At 47.5% G+C, this 22,034-nt stretch overlaps 1 protein-coding gene across 5 annotated transcripts in view; it reads left to right on the forward strand.

Moving 5' to 3' along the window:
* SSH2 (slingshot protein phosphatase 2) overlaps positions 1-22,034 on the forward strand; it is a 90,118-nt gene that overhangs the window by 33,147 nt on the left and 34,937 nt on the right. The window contains exon 1 of one of the 5 annotated variants that reach the window (XM_038157850.1): positions 5,913-6,067. The exons of the other annotated variants lie outside the window; for them this stretch is intronic. Within the exon in view, the coding sequence (XP_038013778.1) occupies positions 6,012-6,067 (56 nt within the window). The 5' untranslated portion in view covers positions 5,913-6,011. Of the gene's footprint in view, positions 1-5,912; positions 6,068-22,034 lie in introns of those variants that run through there. 5 annotated transcript variants of the gene reach the window in all.

A 22,034-nucleotide genomic window follows, 5' to 3' on the forward strand; every position in this document is an offset into this window, starting at 1 on the left:
ATTTGTCATTCTAAGCGTGTGAACAGAGGAGAATGAGGAACCGGGCAAGGACAAGCTGGGAGGTAAAAGGAATGAAGGTGGGTCAGATCCTTCAGCTACCAAAAGGGTCCAGAGTCCAGAACAGCTGCTCCCACACACTTGTGCTCCTTCGGAGGGTCACAGAGGAGGGGCTGACCAGGAGGTGCCTTAAGGATTCCATACGTTCTTCTGTCTCCTGCTGAGCATGAACCAGGTGCTCTAAGCTAAAGGATTTCTGTTCCTTTAGAATAGAAACTCTGAAATTCCCTTGCCTGGTGAGACACCTTCGCAAGACTTCAAAGCTAAGCATGAATCTTCAGAGTTTTCAGCATTTTGTGGATTTCAGACACTTAAAAGTATTTTGATAATCTGAGCCAGGGTTTCTGGACTCATTGCCATTCAGCTTTGCATGAAAAACATTCCTTTATAAAATTGGGTGAGTGGATGGTTTGGCATTTGGGAGGATTTAGATCTTTTTTTTTCCACAGGTCACTGAAATAATACATCACCTACACTGGTGTTGCTTGTTGAGAGCAGACATTGCTGCTTGTGCCCCTTTTCCTGCTCGGGTCCCTTCGGTCATCTTTGCTTCAGGCTCTGTAAAAAAGGTGTAATTGAGCATTGACCTCTCTGTGTCAGACCCTCGAAGATTTAATGATAAGTAAACTGTACAGTGATTGGATGTGGGCCTGGTGAGGGAAGGGTTTAATGAACTGATAATATTGCAAAATAGGTGTTGAATTCTCAACTAGGCAGCCTAATCATCGATCATGATGGGCAGCTGACCAAAGGGCTTTAAAAGCAGGGGTTTGTTCTTTCAGTGATGCTTATCTCCCTACCCCTGTACTTGGCTGATTTCTTTGCTCAAGAACTGGAAACAGAAATACTCTTTGACAGCTTAAATAACCAAATTTAGAATGTGGCTTCCTGTTCTGACTGGTTCTTCAGGATTAAAGTACAGTTTTGCGTGCTTTCCCTGTTCCTGCCTCCCCCTGCCTTTTTTTTTTTTTTCTTTTTTTGGTTTTTGTTTGGTTTGGTTTTGTTTTAACTAGATATGGGCTCCTTTATAATTACTTGGTTAAGTTCCCCTGGCTGTGTGTAATCCAGCTGGTGTATGTAAGCCCTGCCTTGGTGGGTGGTATGTCTGTTATCGCTGGGAAAGCTTTGTGTCTGTGCTGTACTCTCTCTCCTTCTGCCCTGCGTGCATTGGCTTGTTTATGATGGCTGCTACTGAAATCGTTCATGTTTTCCTGATAAATTGGGCTGCAGAATGCAGAAGGTTTTGTCTCCCATGCCAGAACCATCCAGAAGGCCTCTGACTGATCAGCTTCTCCTCTGAGGTGTGGAGGCAGCAGTAGGAGATGAGTGCTACTCTTAGCCAGTTGGTCTCTACCTATTTACAGGTTTGCTGCACAAATTTAAGGCTCTTCCCAAATAAATCATCTATTTGGACCCTTAATCCACTCACACTCATCTATCGACTCCGTTCAGTGCTTAAAGCCACATATCCTCCAGTAAAAGGATGACTTCCCACCAAAAATGCAGGGTCATCAGGTCCTGTGACCCTCAGAGAGCTCAGTGTGGCAGCAAATTTTTCAAGGCTACCCCTTTGGACCCTTTTCCCACCAGAGCTGATGCAGAGACAGCTGCCTTTGTGGACAAAGACTGAGTGTAGCTGCCGGTGAGAACAAAAAAAGACTTGGCCCCACCTCTGCACAAGGAAATGAACTTGCTACCTCTGCTCCCCGGCGGTGCCTGTGCAAGACTCCCGTGCTCGGCTGCGGGCAGGGACGTGTTGTTTTTAAAACTCGCTGACTTTTGATAAATATCACCGGAAACAGCTGTTGAACAGTACAGAATAAACTTTCCACATGTGCAGTAAAGGTGGCTGAGCAGACACGGCCGTGGCACATCGCTCGGCAGGGAGAGGATGTGCTGGGGGTGAGGGGGAGGTTTGTTTGTCACAGCAGCTTCACAAGGTTTTTTTCATAATCCCCTGAAAACATGGGTTTGGGTTCTGCATTGCCTTATCTGTGATACTGATAATAATGATTGAGGGCAAAATTCCTATGTGTGACGGCCTCCCACTGTCCCCTTTACCTTGAACATGACCAGTGTTACAGCTGTAGTACTTTCCATGTTTGTAGGAACAGAACATTCCTTGCTTTTGCAGAGAGTACCTGGACTTCAGTCCAAACGGGCTTAATAATGCCCAACCCTTGACACCCACTGGAGTTAGAAAGACTATGACAGTATATTGTGTTCATTAGGGTTCTTCAAAAAGAGAGAATTGAGGGGACTGGAGAAAATCTCACTGGTAGGTGTACTATAAAATGAGAAGAGGTCATCCAGGTCCTCCTTAGTGTAGACTAAAAATTGAAGATGCCTAATAAAACAATCATGCTGCGGATTTAATCACGTTAACACGTGAGCAGATGCTCAGCAAGCCCCTGTGGGATAGGAGTGGGTGGAACACGATGACACCCACACCTTTGTGTGGTCTGACAAGAAGCAGCAATTCAGCCTGAAGCTGTTGATCTTGGATGGAAACAGAAGCTTGATGAATGCCCTGTTTGCATGTGGACTATGTGCACTGACACGACTGGCTGTCCAGCTCTGAGCATGCCTCCTGCAAGTGTCAAATCTGGGCATGCCACTGCCAAGCCTGACCTGTGCCCTGGGACCTGGCCCATTAGCAAGTGCTAGTCCTGTGTAGAACACAGAATTACTCTGTTACACCAGTGTGAGATCAAAAACTGCTAAAATGCACCAGGAAAGCGAAACAGCTGAAGGGACTGTGCAAGCTGCTGTGATTGTGGAGTTTTGCAATGCAGACACAGGGGAAAACAATGACTGTATGAATAAACAATATGTTGTCAGCCTCGTCTGCCAGACTGATCACTACAAGTCAATATGAGAGATTTGTGCATGCATGTTCTCCTTCCAGCCCCTGAAACTTCTTTCGAGAGGCAGCTCTGGTGGCATTCCCTCTGCTCCCCCCTCCTGAAGTGCTTGCTCAGACATCCCTCACAGTGTTAGGTTTTTTTTTTTTCAATTGTGCTTCCATAACTGGTTCTAGCTGCTGCCTTAGTGTAGCCAGGGTTTGGGGATGGGTGTTTTTACAGCGTGTCTCACGTGCTGTATATAACTCCAGTTTATTAGTTTGTGTGGTGTTCAAAGGTTAAATGGGATCCTGCTGCCCCACAGCCTTGTGGTGTCACGGTGCCTTGCGGGGTTTGCTGCCTGCCCCGCTGCTCCTGGGGCCTCCTGGGGAGTGGGAAATGCTGAGCAGAGCTCAGACAAGCAGTGCCCTTTGCCCTGCAGCAAAGCGGCATTTGGTGCACTGGGCTGGGCAGCACTTGAGACCCCAGACAGGCGTATTTACATCTTGTCATGCAGTGATTAATGGCTCTGCTCACATGCTCTGTTGCAGCACCGCGGTGATTTAGGCTGCTACCTGTCATCACTGCAATTTTCTGCACTTTAAATTCTTCGTGTATTTGTCCCAGCAGAGTGCACCTGCTTCCAGCCAGGAGCAGTTTCTTGGCTGTCTTGTGGCTTGCTGCCTGAACTCTGTCTCATGCATCCTTTTCTTTCTGCCTGCTCTTTGCTCCTGCATCCTCCTCCTCAATTTACTGGGTCTAAACTTTTACTCGTGTCTAAACATAGGAGCAACTTTGACAAAGAAATAGAGTTATTCCTTAAGTCTGATGTTAAAAACAAAATAGGAAAATAACACAGCATTTATTGCTGTTGTCTAGTTTACAGCACGGTGATGGGTCAAAGATTTGATTTGATCTTGGAGGTCTTTTCCAACCTTAATGATTCTCTGAGTCTTCACAAATGGACAGTGGGAACTGAAATGCTAACCTCCCTAACATGCACCTGAAAGCAGTGCCACTTTCAGGCTGGGGTTTCGATCTTTATGGCAACAAATCCAAGTTCAAATAGCTTTTTTTAATGCAGATTTCAAGATACTAACTTATTTGAGGATTTCCTATGTCTGTTCTCTAAAGGTTCAAAAAGAAAACAAATGGGATATTTCTGTCATCACTTGGTTCCCTGGCATATGGAGATGCAGTGCATGATTGTATTAATCCAGGACTAATTCATTTACAAATCTATTACCCATATGTTATGAGTAGCTGCTTGTAGTTAATCACTGCACTTGTTTTCAGCAGGTTTTAAGGGCTTGCCTTGTAATGGTAGTTAAGTGTAAGAAATCTGACGTGTCTGGACAGTATCTAAGTACATTTAGTCTTCTACAATGCTTGAATAAAGCCCTTAAGTTATTAATTAGAATAGAAGTTCTGAGCTTGTTTTTCAGTCTGTGAATGTGTGGTATGTGTTACTACTGAATATGAGGTTCTTGCCAGTCTCCTGACCTCTGGAAGGATTGAGTTACCCTCCATTTCTTAGTCCTGATTTTTCCATTGCTTCTTGCAACTGACTTCATTTCTGCCTAACAAAATGACTTTTTTTTGGCATTGCAGCAAGCTGGCACTGCATTTTCTTTACAGCTGTGAGGCACCATTACCAGAGCTGCGCTCTTGGCTATATAGGATGACACTGCTTAAATTATTGCAACCAAACAATACCCTAGCAAAACTTGCAGAATCACAAATTCCACTGCTTTGCCCTTTTCTCTGCCCATCCCTGAAGTGGAGATGGTCAAAACCTTTCAGACAAGTCTCTTCTTGTTCATGTCAAGTCTCCTGTCAAGACCTGAAGCAGCTGCCATGACACTGTGTTGGTTTTTTTCAACCCCTCTCTGGTTCTCTGAAACTTTTAGTTAATAATTGGAAATAAAGCTGATGAAGCTTTTGGCTTCCAGCTCTGCTGCCAGATCACAGGGGCAGCTCTGCAGTTGATGCCTTGGTATTTTTTGCTCTTGAGTAGGTGTCATTAACAAGTAGTTGCGTTTAAACTCACATCTTCCCCTGCCAGCTCACTTGTGCCTCCTTGCTGGGCATGTGCCACCTAGAGCAGATGACTTAAGACTGGTATATCGTGTTCCTCCGTGCCGGGATGTCATGCATTCCTCTGGGAAACACAAAACTGAGCTTGCTTCCAATCCAAGGCTCCTTGGTTGTTCGCCTGCGCTGCTTGCTGGGTGTAAGGGCTGGAGAATGCCGGTCCGGGATGGGCAGTGCAGGGTGGGATCGAGCTGCCCCCGGCTCTCCCCGGTGGAAAACCGTATTAAGTTTCCCTCGCACTGTAACATCTGAATTCCCAGCGGCCAAACGACAAGACTTTTGTTCTAAATAATTTCCTTTCTTCCTTTTCTCGAGGGGCGATGGAGCTAAAGATTAAACAGCACTGAAAGGCAGCTGCTTCTCTTCTCCTTTGGCAGAAAGCAAGTTGTCGCGTCTCTGCATATGAAAGTTACTGCCAAGAACTCTTCCCCCCGTCTCCTGCAGGAGAGAAATTAAGGTCGTTTCCTAAGCACCCGAGTTGTCGCTGCCTGCCTTTTGCAAAACATCGTTTGATGTGCTGCATGAAACCCGGTTGCGGGACGTGCAGCCTCGCTGGCTTGAGCTGAAGGAGAAAAAAGGAGCGGGGGGGAAAGGGGAAGTGAAAAGGGAAGGGAAAGGAAAAGCTGGGCGCACCCGCGCGCGGTGCTGTGCCCCGTCCCTCGCTGCCGCCCGCCGGGGGAACCGGCAGCCGAACCCCGGCCCGTGAGCGGGGCGGACCGTCCGCCTGTCGCTGATCCGTGCGTCCCGGTCCCGCCTGTCCCTGATCCATCCCGGTCCCGGTCCCGCGTGTCCCTGATCCATCCCGGTGTCCCGGTGTCCCGGCCCCGGTGTCCCGGTGTCCCCTCCCTTTCCCCGCAGCCCCGCGCCGCCACGTGCGGGTGTGGGCGGGGCAGGGGGCGGGGCCTGTCCCGGTCCCGCCCTCGGGGCGCGCCTGCGCGGCGGGGGCGGCGCGGCGGGCGCGGGGCAGAGCGGCGGTGCCGATGCCGCGGGGCAGGGCGGCCGCCGCGGCGGGGAGCGATGATCCCCTACTTCTCCGACAACGCCGTCATCTCCCAGGGCGCCATCGCCCAGCTGTGAGTACCGGTACACGCCGCCGAGACTCCCCGGTGCCGCTCCGCCTGCCCCGGCTCCCGGCGGCTCCCCCTGCCCGGGCGTGCGCTGCGCTCACTCCGCTGTCCCCTCTCTCCCCTCTCTCCTCTCTCTCCTCGCCCGCCCCGTTCCCCGTAGTTCGCTCCGCCGCCGGTTGCCTCCGGGCAAACTTTCCCCTGGCCGGCACCGCAGTGTGCAAGTGCTGATAAGCCCCGGCAGCGCCCGGCAGCTGCTGCTCCCTCGCCGCTCACTTCCCTGATTATTCTTTTTTTTTCCCTACGAGCGCTCCGAGTGCCATCCGAGCGCTTCTCTCGGGGTTACGCTGATCTGTGTGCCCGGGCAGCTCAGGGCTGCGCTGCCTCCCGCCGCAGCCGCCGCTTCCCCGGCGGGGCCGTGCGGGACCCCCGGCGGGCTGGGCTGCAGATCCCCGGCCCGCAATAATTGGCGTGTTTTGGGCTCAAAGCAGAGATCAGCCCCTTTATGTGATCTCTTGGGGGACTGCGGGGCTGGGGTGTCCCAGGTCGCGGCCACAGGAGCAGGTCTGAGACCTTACACTCAGCACCTGCGGGTCGCAAGGCAGAGACGTGCGCTGCTGCAGTTGTTAAATACTGTCAGTCTTGGGCAGAGTGCCTCTGTCCCAAACTCTGTCGTAAAGTGCAGAGTGTCTCCTAAGCCGCATGGAAAATCAGTCTCTCCAGCTGCAACCCCTGCCTTTGATATGCAGATACGAATAATCATTTAATTTATAAACAATTACCAGCCACTGCCTGAGTCGTGGGGTTTGGCTGGAAAGGATTAAGGAGGGAAGTGGCAGCTATGGGGTGGTAGATAAGGCGTTCAGAGAGATAGTCGCTGTGGTCTAGCCATGCTTGATACTTCTTTAAAGAAACCAACAGATTGTTTTATCTCTTGAAAGCATCATGAAAGGCTTACAGATAAAGTGCTGGGTCCCACCTGGAACTGTGTTCTTGTCGCAAGAAGCTCCTGCTAGAACTGCAGCTGGAAGTCTTTAGTAGATATCTCTGCTTATGCTTCATATGGAAATGAGTCCCCGGACTCTGTGCCTTCTTTTGTGAGCGCTAGCAATCACTGCTGCAGTTGGTAATCAGTTCAGCTAAGTCTCTGTGAGCCTTTCACACTCAACCCAAAATGTTTGTAATTAGTAATTTTTTCCGTTCGCAGTGTTGCCTGTAAACATCAGGGCTTTCCCTGCGGTTGCTGATAATGTAGGTTTAAGACAGATGTACCTAAACTGTTCTTCCAAAGCAGTGATGCAAACTGGATATGCTCTGGGCTTTGGGAAGTTGCAGTAATTCTGGAGTTGTGGCAAAAACCCCAAGATACTGTGGGCTGAAACATTTCCTTGGAGCTCCGGATGATTTACCGAGCCTAGAGTAGGTAGCCAGGTAATAATTTCAGTGCTTTTAAGGTGTTTGTTTTATCCGCTGCTCAAACACTTAACCCACGGCTGGAGACTGTACAGAAAGGGATCAAAAGAAAGGGGAAATGCTGCTCGTCTCTGCTCCCTCCGTCACATGTCACACGGGTCCCTGCAGTGAAGTGCCTCGTGGTGGTTTAAATGGCCACTTGGAAGGACCACCCTTTCCTTTTCTGGGGAGAGAGATAACAGAGTTATCAGAGTGGAGCTTACGCTGTCCTTTGCCTCCTGTGAGGGAAGATTAATAAGCATGAGAATGACAGAGCTTTTGGCCCACGCAGAAGTGTTCTCAGAGGGCTGAGTGCTGGATTAATATTTTGCTAGTGTTCTCAGTCAGGATGGTGCTTTGGCTCTCGGGCTGGCCTAGTAAAGGCCAGCGTTTAAAGTTTGTGCTCCTAATTACAACTTCACAAAGGCTGATTAATATTGGATGTCCTTATTTCATAATGGGCAAGACCTAAAAATCCAGATTTAGTTGTTTGCTATGCTAAAAATGTGTTCTCTGTGGAATGGGAAGGGCAGGGGTGACCCAAACGTTATCAGAAACTTCTGTTTCAGTGTATTCTTTAGTAGATGTATTTGGCTGATCAGCTCTGACTTTCAGAGATCAGCAGAAATTACTCTTGTGTTGACGCTTTTAGTCAGTAATGTAGTCAGCTGGTCTGGGTCTAATTCATTTCAGGTTCACAAGGATTCAAATAATGTCCGGGAGACTTGTGTTTATCAAAATGCTCAGAATTTATAGTTGTAACTTGTTCCAGAAAGTCTTGCTACTCTCACTGAACCTAGGGGGAATTCTGCTGGTTTACTAGTTTATTTGTGTGTAGGATTCAAAATTTACTTTGGTCTATTAAAACTCTAAGGCAGCTGATAGGAAAGATAGAAAGAAAAAAAGCGAAGCTTCAGAGAGTCTGCAAATATCAAAGAGTTTTTAACAAGAAACCTGGAGGAATTGCCATGGATCAGTTCTTCCTGCCTGCAGCCGCTTCCTTTGCCTCTGGCCAAGTTTGAGTTATTCAATTCATTGCTGGTGTCCCTGAAGTGGCTTTTCCAAGTTTCTCTGATAATGCCAGATTCCTCTGTCACCCAGTTTTCCTCTCTATCTCAGTCACAAGGCAGGATGACCCAGCCATCAGGGCACTGGCTTGGGGTTTGAGAAAACCCAGCTCTTGCTTTCACTGTGCCACATCCTTCCTGTGTGAGTTACCAGGCTGCCTTCAGCAGGGCAGGAAGGTGCAGAGGGATGCTCAGCCTTTGTTCAGAACCTGAGGATTGACCACCTCCCTTTGGTGCCTGCATCCTCTGGCATTTTGAAGCTTTTTTTTTTTTTGTTGTGTTTAAATACTTTTGATTCTGCCTTGGCTTCCTTTCTGCCAGGCAGCAGTGGGAGCCCTCGCTGGGCACAGTTGAGCACATGTTGAAGCACTCCTGCCCTGTTTACTCCGTCATGCTCCAAAACTCAGGAGCCGCATGGATCTAAAAGCACAGATAGGGTCACTGCTTTCCATGGTTCTTGTGCTTGCCTCGTGCCAGGCTATATTCTGTTATGAGATGTTAACTCAGTTTTTACATGTATTTTAAACTTTGAGGGGGAAAATGATGGAGCAGGAGTAGACACTTTCTTCACAGCATTGTGAGTTTATGGTGGAGCTCTTAGGGGGAAAAAATAAACCAAGAAGTTAAACTGAATTATTTTCAGTGATAGGTAGATACAAAATGTCCTTTTCAGACCTGCATTAGCAGCCTGTTGCTCTCTCTCATAATCACTTTTCTTCTAAGTGATAGCCCTTGTGTGCAGAGTGTGAAGAAGCAACACTTCCCAGTCTAAGAGGAAGTTCTGAGGCTGTGCAGGTCATTACAGACTGTACAGTAAATGACAGCACTGGGTAATTCAGGCTCATTGTGTTGCCACCTCTGTGCCATAACCTGCTTGGCCCTTTGTCCTCCCCCACCCCTTTCATTTTCCTCTGTCCCACGGCCATGGCCTTTATGGTGGGAAATTTCATGACCACCTAATCTTGAATTGTGCCATGTGCCAAGTCAGGAACTTGGATAGGTGTGTGGCTGCTGTTGCCATTCTTTGGAGAGCTGCTTATTTATTTATTTCTTGTATGGGAAGCCTTACAACCTTTTTATCTCCTTACAATGTTATTGCTGCCAAAACCCTTGACCGTTCAGCAATTAGACTGCAATCCTCTGAGCAGCATGTTATTGGAAATCTTTAATTGCTTCTGTGCCATTGTAAAGCACTGTAGCTTTGTGAGTATTTTACCATTGTGCTAAGAGTCAATGATATTTAAGAGCCAAGGAGGAGATGCTTGGAAACTGCTGCAAAAAGCCTGGAAGATCAGCAGAGTCATTCCAGTTACCACTGTCAACACTCACTGAAGTTGCCTTATGAGCTGAGGGTTGCTCTGCTTGGAAGTGCTTGAAATACAGAAAGTGGTTGATGAGCCCTTCATGTCTTGTAGAGCCTGGTAGGATCAGGGCAGACTGCAGCAGTTGTTTTCTCCATTCTAGAGTGCGTTGTGTGCTCTGGGTTTGTACGGCTGCAGAAGACAGCCTCGGACTCCGTCCGGGATGTGGTGGGAATGTGCAGGCAGGGGAACCTGACCCCTTACCCTTCCTGCCCATCCCTTCACGCAGCTGAGCTCACCCTGCGCAGTGGATGGGCTTCCTGTTGACTGAGCAGAGTCGTTGGGGATTTCTCATCTTTTTTATTTCTTTGCTGCTTGTGATGAAACAAATGCGATGCTTAAGAGGCCTCTTACTACCCACTGATTACTGAAAACTGTTCAAATAGGTTGTGGCATTTGCATAAAAGTGGTATGGTCTGTGCAGAGTTGATCATTAACCAAGCCAGGGCTGTATTGTTCATAACTACTTTTCCTGTTTGGCTTTTCCTTTTATTCCCCTGGAAGCTGTGGGTATTTGTCTCACCGATCCTTCCTGGTAAGGGCTGGAAGAGACACAGAGATGGTTATCAGACATCAAATCAAAACCTGAGCCACAAACCAGTGTTTCAAGGACAAAACCCCCACACCACCACTCCTTTTGAGCAATATGTTTTAGTTAGGAAGCCCACGCTGCTGGGCTGCCAAATTCATGTTTTAAAAGGATTTAAATGGTAGAGTTGACTCTGAGATTGTGTTGTCTTGAAACATCTGCAGATGTTCCTGTCTCTGGAAATGCCTGGGATTTTTCTAAAGACCACAAAGCAGAAGGACCCCAGTGAGATTATCAGCAGAAAAAGACCTTTTGGGGCCAGTTAATAGCTGGCTGGGATTTTTTTTCAGGACTCTAGTTCCTTGCACCTTTATCACAGAGCCCCTGGTTAAAATATTGCTTCATTGTTTTTAAAACAACTTCAAGCTAACTTTCTTGACATTTTCTTCTGACTAGTGTTTGTAGGGTCAGAGAAAGTTTAGAATTCTGCATCCCATTCTGCAATAGGCTCTGAAGAGCTGCTGTCTCCCCTGTATTGCTCTGACAAACAGCATTTAAATTATCAGCCCATATGGGCTTAAAACTAGTTCAGCAAATATTTTTCTCCAGTGTAACATATGTAATGTGTACAGAGCAAATCTGCAACTTGAGTTTCCAGCCATGGTGTATCATAGCAGCTGGTTGAAAACTCAAATTTTCACAAACATGTGGAGCAAAACTCACTCCTGTCCTTAATAGTAAACACTTGTGCTTTTGCTGAAGTATTCCACAGCCACCCCTTTGCTTTCCATGTGCAGCTTGGCCAGAGCTTGAATCCAGCAGCTTGGGAAGGAGCTACAGACTGGCAAGAGCTGTTCTGCAGCCACCTAATGCTGGGTTGTGTGGATTAACCAAGTGTTTTGTGACAGACAGCAGCTTTCTGCTTCAAGGACATCAACCTGTGCATGAGGGAGGCTGGGGAGAAGAAAAGCCTGTAAAGGTAAATTTAAAAGACAAGTCCCAGAGTTGCTGAAGGCTGGGAGTGGCATAGGAATCCAACCTGGAAGATCTCAGTGTAGGATTGGCATTTTTGGCGTTGGCAACTTGATAAATTTGGGCACTTCTATTATATTGAGGCGACGGGCTCCTTGTTCAGGGCATATTCCTGTTTATCCAGTGCTTATCTGCCCCTCATCAACATCATGTTCAGCTCTTTGGGCTCTCTGATTTACTTGCAATAAGCCATTTAAACAGAATGCTTTTCCTCAAAACACCTTTGTTACAAGTAGGCTAAATCCAGACTGCTGAACCAGAAATGATTTAGTCCTTTCTTTCAAACAAATGATCTTTGTCACTTATTAGCGAACTCTTTCATTTGTTCACACACTTGTCACAATGGCTTAATGAGCTCCATGCTGTCCCAGCAGGCAGGGCTGGCTCCTGCCCGGGATCTCCCGGGAATGCTGCAGGTTGGGGTCAGGGTTGCACTGTTAAACTTGCAGCTTTTCCCTGGAGGAGCACAGATCTGTGACATCTGGCTGTTGCAGTGTGGCTCTGGTGGAGGCACCCAGGTGGATCAGAGTAAGTTCATCCCAAGGTCCAGAGCTGTCTGGAGGTGCCTGGGGTGGACTGGGACCCCTTTTGAGTTGAGCTTGGAATTGTCTTTACCGTGGTGTTACTGTGTATACTCTGCTGGGTTTCCTCACTCCGTGTGATTTTTTTTGCCAGCATGAAGAGAATAAACTTGCTTCTCTGCAGTCTCTTTTTGTACAGAATCCCAGCTGGATGCTTTGGAGAGGGCTGTTACCTGTGGCTTGGCTCAGGCACCTGTAGCTGACAGACAGGCACGGGCAGCTCTGTTCTTGGGTGTATTGCTGGTGTTTTGTGAGACTCCAAATTCAGGTGGCACTGGAGTAGGGTCATTTTGATTAGCAAATGATAGATTTACCTTGGTCAGGTTACGATGCAAGGGGGAATCCCATTTGCACAAAGGTGTAGAAAGCTATCATTAGTCTTACTTTTGTCCTCCTGTTAGTTTCCTGCTTGCTTTCTGCAACTCGATACTGAATTAAAATGAACCCATATTGTGGGAGGAGTTTTACTGGGTTTTTTTGTTTGTTTAGTTTGTTTGGGTTTTTAAAGGGCTCATTGCATGGTGGTGTGTGAAGAGCTTGTCACTGGCTTTGTTGTTGTTATTGTTAGGGTTGGTTTGTTGGTTTGTTGGTTTTTTTTCTCCTTTATTTGCTTTGTAAAAGAGATGGAGAAATCAAAAAACAAATGCAAAGTGGAGCAGCCGCATTCCTCTGTGGCGCAAAGACTGAAAGACAGTTAGTCTAAATAAAAACAAACAGTTTGTCAGCACCATTTCTGGCCCTCCTGTTGGTTTGCCATGATGAGAAAAGTGCAAGAAAGAAAAAGAGGAATATCCATGTGCCTTGATAGCAGGTGGGGGTGACACAAATACCCACCCCAGAGGTGGGTGATGCTGTGTCCAGTGTGTGTGGACAGGACTGGTGTGTGGGGAGCTGCATTTTGGGAAGTGGGGTCAGGAGATGGACCAGGACATCACCCAGATTCCCAGCCCAGTCCCCAGCAAAACCTTGACACTGCTGTAATCTTCCCGACTCTTTTGTCCTTAGTTCCTTCAAGTACATAATGAAATGTTCTATGAGAGGCTCTCTAGCTTGAAATTAAGCAAATATCTATTCTGGAGCCTTTTAAAAAGCTGTTTAAGAGCCTTTTTCCTAAAGTACACTGTGTTCTTGTTAGAGACTTTGCTGGTTCTGTGGTACATAGCAGTGTTTAGTATTCTGATGGTCTTTCTACTTTAATGTGTGGTTTTTAAAGGGGTTTCTATGCTTTTAGGAAATACGAAGACCTGAGTTAACCACAGAAAATTGGCTGCCAAACTGCTTAAAGTGCTAATTCTGCTGAAATTTAGCACCTGGCTTTTGCAGGGATAAACACATCTGGAATCTCTACTCTTCTGAGTTCAAACTCCTGTAAAATAAAACTTTTATTTAATGTGTTTCCAGTCTGAGTCTTAGTCAGCAAAACTATGCAGGCTTTTTATGTTGAGTTAAAAACTCCTTTATATGCATTTTGAAGTAAAGCATTGACATCTCCCTGAAAGTCGCATGAAGGTGCTAAAAGAGTTGGTTAATTTGCAGCTGTGCTGAGAAATCACAAATGCAAAACTGCAGGGTGATGCTTCAGAATGAAGCACTTTACTGTTTTTCCTTTAATTTACTTTTTTTTTTTTGTGAGCAGAAACCATGAGGAGCGGATGGTACAATGCTGCTTCCCTGCTTGTATTTAAAGTAGCTGTATAAAAACATTTCAATTCTTAGGAACATTTTGAAGAGGTTTTCTTGTCTCCTATTTAGAAATCTCCCAGTTCTTTTTGCCTCTTAGGTTGCCCTTCGTTTCAGCTTTTATTTAAGTTGGGAGATGCTGTGCTGGTGTTAGACATCCCACAGTCTGTCAGCTTCTGTTTAAAGTGGTGTATGGTGAGTGATTAATGGAAATTATTTCGGGAATAAAGGACTCCTGGTAAGCTGATCCCTATTCAGAGCACCAAAAGAAAAAGCAGAGTCACAAGGGATGTTGTCTCCAGGAAGAACTTGTAACATCCGCGGGGGGAAGAGTTGGATTGGAAAGTGATGCTGAGCTTGCATTTTGAAATGGATCATAATTATATCTCATGGTCTGATTTGGAGAGCTTTTCCTGATGGCTCCGGAGGCTGATTGTCACTTACACCAGCAGGATGTTGGAGTGGTTTTTTTGTGGCTGCTCTCAGGGTAGGTGTGCTGGGAGTGCTGCTCTGAGCTCCTGGGGAAAAGCAGCCTTGTCTCTCCAGGCTGTTACCCCGTTCCCTCAGTGCTGGGTCACTGAGCCCAAAGTGAAGCTGTGTTTCTTCTTTGGTTTACAGCTTTAAATCGAATCTGAAGTTTGTATTTACCTTGCTTCGTGCAAGGAACTGTCCTTCTAAGTGTTGCCCTGGTTTGAAGGCACAGAATCCATTAAACTATTCCAACTATAAAATGTTTCTGATCCTTTGTCTTTGATGATTCTTTACTAGCTGATTAAAATTTCAAGTTATTAATTGCAGCCACATTTAAGTTTTTATTCCCTTTAGTGTAGCTCCCCTGTTCCCTAAAACAAAGTCCCTGGCGTATTTGCAAGGGGGAGCAGATCAATGGCCCAGTTACTGGCTGCATCATCACAACAGGTAAAGCTCCCTGTGACTTCCAGTTTCAAATCAAAACCTATTGAAAGAAACCTGGCACGTGGCAGTTCTCTGTGAAACAGCCCACAAACCATCTCACATCACTGGCTGCTGCTGACTGTCCTTTTTGCTAATCTAAAGGGACAGTCGCTCCTAAACCGATTTTACTGTTCCTGCTGGAAACTCTCATTCAGGGATCAAATACCATTGCATGGGGAGGATGCAGTAGGAATGAGAGAAAAATGAAAGTGCTGAGTGCTGCAGAAGTTAAAATACTGAACAAATAACTTCCTTCTATATTTTTATGAGTCAAATCCAACAGCCTCTTGATGATTTTTGATGCTTTTGGTAAACAAGCATCTGCTTCTTCTTAGCAAGAGGAAAAGGCTTATTATTCAGCATTGATTTCTTTGTGTAGAGACAGAGTGGTCCTTGTTTTGGTGCTCTATTTACAGGGGTCTGTTAATGTATTTACTGAGGGCAGCCAACAAGGCTGTGATCAGAGCCAGGCAGCTTCCCCAGCGTAATTCCTCCGTGCCATGCCCTGGTTGGGTGGTTGCAGAGCCAAGTCCTGGCAGAGTTCTGCTTCTCGAGGTAGCAGGAGCTCTGCTCCTTGGCTCACCACAACCATGCTCGGTGCTGGCCACATCCACTGAGACCAGAAAAAACACAGAGCAGCATCCTCCTTGAGCAGTCACATCCTGGGGGAGCTGTGGCTGCTGGGTCACAGGACACAAGGTGCCCTGCCTTGAGCGGGTGCCGGGGCCTTGTCACCTCCTGGTCACACCCATCTCGGGGAGGCAGCCAGCGCTGGCCGTGCTTCAGGCAAGTCAGTGATCTCCTTCCATGTGTAAAGTGCTGGACATTCTTTGTCTAAATATAGGGGACCCTGGACTTGGCTGTGGCAGGGAGGGACAGTAAGTTGACCTCGGTGTGTCTCCTGTCACTTGTGTTGCAGTCGTATTTAAAGCACATGGGTCCTTCTTATGGGACGCTGCCAGTCAGGCCAAACATGGTCAGGTCTGTGACAGTGACATGCAGGGAGATTGGCGTAAAAATTTATTATAAAATATCTCATCTTAAACACATTTAATTGTAGTGGGGAGAGACCAGGTTGTTAATTAACTGCTGGAGGGTCTGTCAGCTGTCATTTAAGGTTTAGAAAGAAACGTGCTGTGTATGAAGGCAGTGCTTTCAAACTCTGGTGGCAGAGGAGATTACTGTGTGGTTTAAAGATAATCAACATGGACCGTGTTAATTAGGAGAGAAAAAAGATAAGTATGTGTCAATCAGAGGAGTGTTCTTCCTGAGGATTAACTAATCAAAAAGCTAGTGGTTATTTTTCTCTGTTCCTTGATGCGATAGATTATCCTTAGGAAGTTTTCTCATGTTGATTAAAGTGTTTCTAAGAACATATTTGTGAAAGCATTTTGTTGGTACCGCAGCAGCTGGCTCACTTTGGGCAGGCTGAGCTGGTAGGAGCAGAGCATGTGGTGGTAAAACAGTGTGGAGTGTTCTCCTGGGTATTGCTGTCCTGCTCCATGAACCCAGTGGTATGCATAAAAATGCCCAAGGATGTTTAAACAGTGTATGGCACAAGAAGAATGTCATGTAGAGCTTTCATCTGGGAATGTCTTGACTTGGAGACCTGGAAGCCTTTGGGGACTATCATGTAAAACAAATTCCTTTCATGGTCTCTTTTCCGGTCTTGGTCTCTTGCTTTAAAAAGTGCAAAGAATCAAATTTCTTCTGTAAACACCAAGTGCCCAGATTTCTTAATCAGCATCCTAATTGTGTTAGCCACCCCCTTCCTAATCTGTGAACTGCCGTGCTCGTGCTTGGACTGCAGGAAGAACAATTTTGTGCGTATCTTCAGTCTCAAATTCCAGAGACATCAGGGCTTTGTTTGCACAACTTGTTTTGCTGTTGCTTTTTGGAATCTTTTTCTTTCTCTCTGGATGGATTCTCTGAAGCTGCCTCAGAGGCTGAACGTGGGCCACCAACATGTGCCTTGCTGGGACTCCCTCTGTGCTGCATAGCCAGAGAGACTGGCAGTAAAGCTTTTTGCTGGTTGTGCTGCATGGAAAATGGGTCCTTTTCAGTCTGTGATAACTTAAATCATCCTTGCTTAATTTCCTTCTTCACTGCCATGGTGATCCTATGACATGTGCCCAGGTTTGTATTCCTTGAAATAAATCATTACCAGATGATCTGTCATCGGCGGGGTGTGCCCCCAGTCCGTGCCGCTTCTCGGCGGTGACAACAGGCTCAGCTCAGCACATCTCCCTTTCCCAGCCTCAGCACCAGGACATTCCCTCCCTTCCCAGGCTGCCGAGGGCTGGCAAAGCGATGGGGACAGGCTGGGCAGCGAGGTGGCACAGGGAGGGCTGTGTCAGGGTTACTGCAGGAGCACGCGCTCACAGCAGCCCGGTGAAACCCAATCTGGAGCTGCCAGCAGCAGGCTGGGCACGGGGCTGGGTGCTGAGGAGGCAGCTGATGTCTGTGCCAGGGCTCTGCTGCCTTGCCTGGACTTCAGGAGTTTGTTGAGCTGGTTCATCTGTAGGCCAAGAGTATGTGAGGGGAACAGGAAACCCGCATGGACTTTCACTTCCATCAGACACCGTAAAATGCTGTCCAGCTTAAAACAAAACCCGGTCTGCTTTCCTTCGCCTGTAAGGAATAAATCCCAGCCCTGCCTGTGAGGAAATACATTGGATGGGAGTGTGAAACAGCCCTGCAGAGCAAGGCTGGGGGCATCGGGCGGCAGAGGAATGCTGCAGGTGGTTGGGGTTGTGTCGGCACAGTGCAGCCCTGTCGCAGCTGCGTGGGCTGAAAACTTGGGCTGCAAACAGCAGCTGTTGCTGCTCCCTTCGCCGGCAGCGAGGCAGGGATGAGTTTCTGGCAGGGATATGTTTCTCAGCCCAGAGCTGTTGTCTTCCATGCAGTCTCCAAAGGATGCCACCGCTCTCTCCTGCATACCCAGGCTGCCCAAGTTTGCAAAGTTATTTCTGAGCTCAATTCAAACGATCTGGTGGCAGAAGAGCTCTAATGGCATGTCATGGTTGGTTCCAGCAGTGGGTGTGACTTGCAGACTGGTAACTCACTTGGGTGTTGAGTGGGTATCAAAGCTCCCCACAGCCTGGTGGGATGACCTGAGGCTGATTTGATCCTGTCTCTGAAACTGTGTCTGAGTGTGGTTGTTTCGTGCACCTGAAGCAGTTGTTCTTCTCTTGCACACACAGCTATGGTCATCAGAGTTCCCTTTGGCAACTTGTACCCTCTCTGAATTCAGCAGAAATTTTCTCCTTGCTTGGAGCAAGGTAAAGAAATTAGTCCTTTGGAATTCAGATTCACACCCATCCATCCTCACCTTTGACTGTCTTCTGGCAAACTTGAGTTTTTCCTGTTGTCTTAGTTAGACTTCAGAAGTTGTCCATATTGGAGCCCAAAACAAGGGAAAAGGTGACCTGGTGCTAGTGAGAAGGGATCAGTAGGTAAGTTCATGTGGATGAATAACAGTTGCATTAGTTGGCATTGCAGATCTCCCTGTGATGATGCCTGTCTGTGTCATGGAAGCTGAGTTCTCTCTCCAGGGAGCCCCACCTTGGAACAGAGGAAGTGCCTGCAGACAGTTCCTTTTTTTTTTTTTTTTTTTAAAAAAGGCACAAATGCAGATGTTGCTAAAAATGCAGTTTGCGTCAAACCTCTGAGCCCAAGTGGATTCCCACGCTCAGTTTGTTTTTCTCCTTGGGTTGTTTCTTAAGTTGCAAAAGTGCTGAGTGGTGAGAGATGGCTTTTGGTGGAGAACCACTTCCCTTTTCTCTCCCTGCCCTCGGTGGTGTCACCTCTGCTGACACTGTCACTGACCCCTTTTCAGTAAGTTTGGCCCTTGTTTTGCTCGGCACTGAGTTTGTTTCTGTTTTGGGTATCAGAGAAGCCTGCGCTTGTCTGTGTTTGCTGCCAGCTGACCCTGTTAATACAAATGTCAGCGCAGGGCAATCCTGAGTTATCCTTGCCTTTTCATTTTCCTTGTATGGCTTTGGTGGGGTTTTTTTACTAGTACCTGGTATTGTGCTTTACACAGCTCTGAGATCTGCCCTCTGTGTCAAGAGAATCAAGCACCTTAATCCTTTGCCTAGGAGCAAAGGTTTAAACTGGAAGCCGAACATTGCTTCCCTCTATTTAATTCATTAATACTGCAGGCAGTTATTAAACTAGGTGCTTTAAAAAGTAAACAAGGGAAGTAGGTATGTTGTTTATTGAAAAACAAACAACAGTGAAGGTGAAAGAGGCACTTCCTTGGGGAGGGATGCTGGAGGAATGCAATGCTTTTATCTGGTGTTTGAGGAAGAAGTGCCCTGGGCTGCCAGGCTGCCCATGATCCAGCTGTGCACCCAGCTGCTGGTGCGCCCTTGGCTGTGGCACTGATGCTTTATTAACCAGGACTTTTCTTGTGGGCAGGTGAAGGGGTGGGAGGCTGGCAGCGAGAGCTGCCCCTGCAGCAGGTGTGATGCCAGGCCCCGGGCCAGCCTGTGGAGAAGGGAAACAGCCAGTTTGGGAAGGGGGGCAGGAAGAGGGAGGGAAGTGGCTTGAGGTGCTGAAAAAATCAGCAGGCTGCTGTGCCTGTCCTCCTGCTACTTCTCCCATGCCAGGCCCAGCAGGCTGTGAGGGAATTGCTGCTCTTGCAGTCCTGGCTCCTCCAGAGCTCGCTCACATGTCCCTGGCTGCCCTCTCTCCCTCCTTCCACACCTCGGGAATGAGCTAAGTATTGACGCCTGCTGTGCCACTCCTGCCAGCCTTGGAATTTCAGTCTTTTTGTTTGGTTTGAGTTTTGCAGCTGCTGGATTAAGGGAAGATGATGGAGCTGAGCTGGCAGCTGAGGTGTGCAAGGCAGCATCGGCTGCTCATGTTAGGGCAAAATCTGGGGAGCTGCTGAGGGACTGCACAACTCTCTTGTCGTGGGGAGCTACAGTTGAAGCCAGGCTTGGCATTGAAATCCCATTGTAGCTGCTTCACAGCTCTTTTCTGCAGGGCTCTGCTTAATAAATACCCACTAAGAGAAATTGTATTTCTGTGAATCATACAGGTAGTGGACTTCTGTTCAAATGTGGAGTACCTTGATACCTTCATTTCCCCTACCACCACTTTTCAATCTCCCATTTCATCTAAGGATTAGGGTAAGGAGGGTGGGAGGATGTGGCCGCGTGCAATGCCCATGTGCTTTGGGCACGGCTGCGAGGAGGTGACAGCACAGGGAGGTTTTTTTGGCCTTTGCCACACTGACCTGTCCTGTACGTTGTGTGGGAGGATGTGCATGGAAGGACTTCTCCTGCCGAGCCTGTCAGGGAATGGTGCCAACTTTCTGCTTGTGCTACTTGGCAAGTGCCCGACCAAGGGCTGGGCTGGACAGGACAGAGCCTGCTGTAAAGGAGCTGCTGTGATGAGTGAGGAGAGCAGACTTTTGGAAAGTCATCCTCAGGCTCTCAATAACTTAATTAGTGTTTATTAGGATCAAACATTGCCAGCAGCCGTTCAGGTGCCTCCTTGCCTTATTCCTTAAAAGGTTTTCTCTCCTTTCATTGTGAAACAGTTTCAAGAGAAGACAGCAAGGTTCCTTTTTGAGTACTTTACACTGGGGACTGAGGGTTTCTCATTGAAATTGGAGGGTGGTGCAGATTCGCCTGGCTCCTGGCTGGGAGCTGGAAGGCATTGCCCAGGGGGGTCGTGACAATGCATCCAGTGATTTATCACATCTCTTTGGCACAGCCCCTAAACCAATAAGACTTTCTCTTTTATGTCCTCAAACACAGTGTATTTGGTGTTTGTGCTTGCAGTTTATGAATGGAGCTGTGCAGTGTAACATCTGGGAAGGCATTTATTATTTGTTTGCCATCTGTAAGTTCTGTGTGGATCTCATTTTGTAGCATAATGAGAATTTAGTTTGAGCCATGCAGTGTTTTCCTTGTGCAGGAGGAGCTCAGCCCTGGGCAGCACATCAGGGAGCACGGAATCATTTCTGTTTCCAGCTCTTCCTGCTGGTTAGAAACAGAGCTTTCTGAGGGCAGTGTCTGTGCTTTTTGTGCAAAAGGCTTGAAATAGTTCTGATGTGACTTGTACAATTTCTACAAAATCTTTTCTGCCTGGGAGAAAAACTGGTACAAGTTGTGATTTCTGTAGAAGTTGCTTAAGTCTTCTGCTTGCATTGGTTCTCTTCCCAGTGAGCAGGGAATTACAAATAGCACATCAGTGGTGGCCTTGAGGCTGCTGCTTCACTGCAGAGGTGAACATGGAACAGAAGGGGTTTTTCCCCCAGCTGTAGTGCTGAGGATTGTGAACTCTTTCATAGGTATGTCCTGAGTAAGTGTTCTCCTGAAAAAACCTGCTGTGCAGTACAGACAACTGATGACAAGCCTGGGGTGCTGATAAAACACAGCTCAGCTTTGTTACCTGTGCCAAGTTGGCTTCTTGTCTTCTGCTGTCCTGGACTCAACTTCTCCCCTAACCACGCTGAGTGTCTTTTAACACCAGCCTGTTCCAGGAGAGTGTTGTTTCAAAGAGCCCTGAAGCTCCTGTAGGCCCTGGCAAGCCAGATTTTGTGAAGTATTTCAAAGCCCACGTTGTGCTTGGAAGCCATCAAGCTGTCAGCAGGGTGAAATCAGCAGTGGATGGCAACACATGTTTAGAGCCTTAATTGCCCTTTCCACAGACATCTTTTCTACCTTTTATGATTTTGATGTGTCTCAGACTGGGGCCAGCTGTTAGTGTCCCACCCAGGAATCCTTTTTCTTTACATATCAGGGACAGTATCCAAAGGTGATCTTGCCCTGAAATGTGATGCTTTAGGTGAAGATCATGGCAGGGACTGTCCAAACAGGATGGACCCAAATGGAGCAGCCCTCTGAGTGTGCCACAGAGGATGTCAGGATTGCTTTTTTTTTGTCCATGTAGTGCATCACAGGCACCAAAATCAGCATCTGCTGAATTTAGGTTTAGAGCTACTTGGACTTCCCCATGAATTTGTTGCCTTTCCTCCCAAGGTTTTCTTTGCTGCTTGAATCTCAAAGCAAGAGCTTTGTTGTGTGTGTGTGTATAATGGGTTTCTTTTCTGCACTCTGATGCATCTGGGGTTAGAATTCAGATCAGGTGATGCCAGAGGTGCCAGTAGTGTGCCTTGGCTGCCCAGGGAGTGTCCCCACAGCTGGATTTGGCCCCTGGCTCTTGTCTCCTTGGAGCTGCTGTTCTCCCAGCAGTGCTGATGGCCATCTCCTGCCCTGCGGGAGGTGCTGCCCTCCTGCCTGACCTCCTTGTTCCACAAGAATGATCTGCTTTGCCACATTCTTCAGCTGTTCCAGCCCTTTG

This window comes from Motacilla alba, chromosome 19 (genome assembly GCF_015832195.1).
Source record: "Motacilla alba alba isolate MOTALB_02 chromosome 19, Motacilla_alba_V1.0_pri, whole genome shotgun sequence".
NCBI lineage: Eukaryota > Metazoa > Chordata > Aves > Passeriformes > Motacillidae > Motacilla > Motacilla alba.